At 40.2% G+C, this 3,480-nt stretch overlaps 1 protein-coding gene across 1 annotated transcript; it reads right to left on the minus strand.

The window, feature by feature from the left end:
- Positions 1–1,912: 1,912 nt before the first annotated feature.
- LOC125845794 (uncharacterized) lies at positions 1,913–2,614 on the minus strand. Its single transcript, XM_049525324.1, has 3 exons — positions 2,421–2,614; positions 2,062–2,297; positions 1,913–1,944 (listed from the first exon to the last, which is right to left on the minus strand). Exons 1-3 carry the CDS (start codon positions 2,612–2,614, stop codon positions 1,913–1,915), a joined length of 462 nt encoding a protein of 153 aa, XP_049381281.1.
- Positions 2,615–3,480: the final 866 nt, after the last annotated feature.

Here is a 3,480-nt window from a genome sequence, read left to right on the forward strand (position 1 = left end):
TATGACAAGATCTGCTCTCTCAAGTCATCTACATTGGGAACACACAAACGACCTTGCTATCTAAGTACCCTATCTCCCCCTTGGGAGAAAGCCTCTACAGACTTTTTAAGCATTGCCTCCTTCAATTCAACAAAAGTTGTATCAAGGCCTTGCTTGGCCTTTACATGCCTACCGGGCCATTCTATGAACATCTCTAACTAACTCCTTTTTATCATCTTTGATGGGAGAAACACTACCCATAGATAACCGACTAAGATTTGCCACCACATTCACCTTACCGGGGTGATAGAGAACACTCATATCATAATCTTTCAATAACTCAAGCCACCTTCTTTGGCGAAGATTTAGATCCTTCTGATTAAACACATATTTCAAACTCTTGTGGTCGGTAATAACATCTACATGGACACCTATGAATAATGCCTCCAAATCTTTAAGGCAAAAACAACCACCGCTAGTTCAAGGTCAAGGGTAGGATAATTCTTCTCATGAATCTTAAGTTGCTGTGAAACATATGCAATAACTTTTCCATTTTGCATAAGCACACATCCCATCCCAATTCTTGAGGCATCACAATAAAAAAAACCATCAATCCCTTTCGGTAAAGTCAACACCAGAGCGGAAATAAGTCTATCTTTCAATTCCTGAAAACTGTTTTAACATGCTTCGGACCATAAGAACTTTGCCTTCTTTTGAGTCAATGTTTTCAATGGAGAGGCAATCGACGAAAACCCCTCAACAAACCTTCTGTAGTAACCAGCCAAACCCAAGAAGCTTCTAATGTCCGAAGGGGATAGAGGTCTAGGCCAAATTTTAACCACATCCATCTTCTTAGGATCTACCTCAATACCCTTACTCGAAACAATGTGACCAAGAAAAACTACGGACCTTAGCCAAAATTCACATTTGCTAAACTTAGCGAAAAGTTGGTTGTCCTTGAGAACTTGTAACACAATCCTCAAATGGTTGATGTTATCATCTTCACTCCTCGAATAGATCAATATATAATTAATGAACACAATCACAAACATGTCAATGTATTGTCTAAACACCCTATTCATCAAGTCTATAAATGCCGCTGGAGCATTAGTCAAACCAAAAGACATTACAAAAAACTCAAAATGACCATACTGAGTTTAAAAAGCCGTCTTCGGAATGTCATCTGCTTTCACCCCCAATTGGTGATAACCCAACTGAAGGTCAATCTTGCAGAAGTAACTCGCTCCTTGAAGTTGGTCAAACAAATCATATATCCTTGGGAGAGGATACTTATTCTTAACGGTCACCTTATTCAACTACAGACAGTCTATACACATACGGATAGAACCATCATTCTTTCTAACAAACAAAAATGGAGCACCCTATGGAGAGATACTTGGTCGGATGAAACCCTTATCTAACAAATCTTTTAATTGTTCTTTCAACTCCTGTAGTTCTGTCGGAGCCATTTGATAAGGAGGAATAGAGATAGGTTGCGTATCTGGGAGAAGGTCAATACCAAAGTCTATTTCCCTTTTGGGAAGAAATACAGGGTAAATCATCTGTAAGCACTTTTAGAAACTCATTAACCACGGGGACCGACTCAAGAGTAGGGGATTCAGAATCTACATTCCTCACCCTAACTAGATGGTAAATGCAAACCTTAGCAATCATCTTTCTAGCTTTAAGACAAGAGATAAACTCACTCTTAGGCATATAATTCCCCCCTTTCCACTTTAGGACAAACTTATTTGGGAACTGGAACTTTGACTACACGAGTTCTACAATCAATAAAAGCATAACACGAGTGCAGCCAATCCATACCAAGGATACTATCAAAGTCTAACATATCAAGCTCTGCCAAATCAACAAGATTAACTCTATGGGACAAGGAAACAAGACACTTTCTATAAACCTTCTTAGCCACAATAGATTAACCAATAGGGTTAGAGACAGAAAATGGATCTAACAACACATCCGAAAGAACATCAAACCTCATAGCCACATATGGCGTCACAAAAGACAAGGTAGCACTGGAATCAAGTAAAGCATAGACATCAAGTTGAAAGACTTTCAACATACTGATAACCACTTCAGGAGAACCCTTTTGCTCATGACGAGTCTGAAGTGCATAAAATCTATTTTGCTTGGGATCATTTGAACCCGAACCACTTGGATCGGATAAAGGATTAGGTTGAGCCCTGCGACAATTATCTCCTTCATTCTTAGCAACTGAAGGACAATCTCTTATCTTGTGGTCCATCTTACCACACCCAAAACAAGCATTGGCACTCGCTAGGCACTTGCCCTCGTGCTTCCTTCCATACTTAGCACAAATAGGCAATAAAGACCCACTATTATTTCCTCCTTGAGGCTTGCGGTTAGACACCCTATCTTTGTTGAACTTAGAAGGAGCATTGGAGGAACCTTGGCTGGAAAACCTTTGAAATAACTTAGAACGACCATGTTCATTGGACCTTGCATGTGAGAAATTACCGTAACCGGTTTTATCCCTCTTTGACTCCCCAAACATTTCCTTAAGTTTATCTTCTTCAATTTGTTGAGCATGAACCATGAGACGAGAAATATCCATATCATTAACAAGCATGGCGATACGACATTCCTTAACCACCATTTTGGATACCCCCGAAATGAACTTGCTCATCTTTGCCCTAAGGTCGGCAATCATTATAGGAGCATATCAAGGCAATTGTGTAAACTTCAAAGCATATTCCTTCACACTCATAATTCCATGACAAAGGTTGATAATTTCAAGAACCTTTGCCTCCCAATTCTCAAGGGGAAAGAACCTATCAAGGAAATTAATCTTAAACTTTTCCCAATCGAGCGGACCCAAATTTTTTGGACTCTCTTCTTTCCATTGGTTGAACCAAATTTGAGAAACACCCTTTAGTTGATAAGTGGCCAACTTCGCCTTTTCCACTGGGGTCACTCCCATAATCATCAACACCTCATAAACCTCATCAATGAACTCTTGAGGATCTTTCTCAACCTTAGAACCATGAAACTCCGGGGGATTAATTCTAGTAAAGTCCCTCACTCTAGATGCCACCATACCCATATTCGGGTTCACGGGAACCACAACCTCCCTATTGGCTTGGGCCGTCATTGCTTGGGCTAACACTTGAATAACAACCCTAAACTCTACATTAGTCACTTGCTCGGCCAAAAGGTCGACCAGAACTTAAGGATCTTGAGGAGGAGTTTCTTGTTCCGCATTCTCCCCCACATTCCTTCTAGAATAAGCTCTTCGAGTAGCCATCTCCTGTAGAGCATCAGATGAGGATTATGAAAGAGACCTTATAGAGTTAAACTCTATTACACGACTTTAGAGTAATAAAAAAAGTGGAGTTTCCTAATCATCTTGTAGCCTCTCATTCATAAGTGTGGCACACTTCTCACTCATGAACAAGACTCTACTCGACGTAGCTTATGAGACTTCCTAGGACCTTTCTAACCCTGGTGCTTTGATTACCAAGT

The sequence above is a fragment of the Solanum stenotomum genome, chromosome 11 (assembly GCF_019186545.1).
Source record: "Solanum stenotomum isolate F172 chromosome 11, ASM1918654v1, whole genome shotgun sequence".
In the NCBI taxonomy this organism is placed as follows: domain Eukaryota; kingdom Viridiplantae; phylum Streptophyta; class Magnoliopsida; order Solanales; family Solanaceae; genus Solanum; species Solanum stenotomum.

Coding starts and splice junctions, on each gene's coding strand:
- LOC125845794 (XM_049525324.1), bottom strand. CDS start 2,614: ATGGTGGTTAAGGAATGTCGTATCGCCATGCTTGTTAATGATATGGAT. Junction 2,298..2,420: donor CGTTCTAAGTTATTTCAAAG/GTTTTCCAGCCA, acceptor TAAGTATGGAAG/GAAGCACGAGGGCAAGTGCC. Junction 1,945..2,061: donor TTCTCCTGAAGTGGTTATCA/GTATGTTGAAAG, acceptor ATGTGTTGTTAG/ATCCATTTTCTGTCTCTAAC.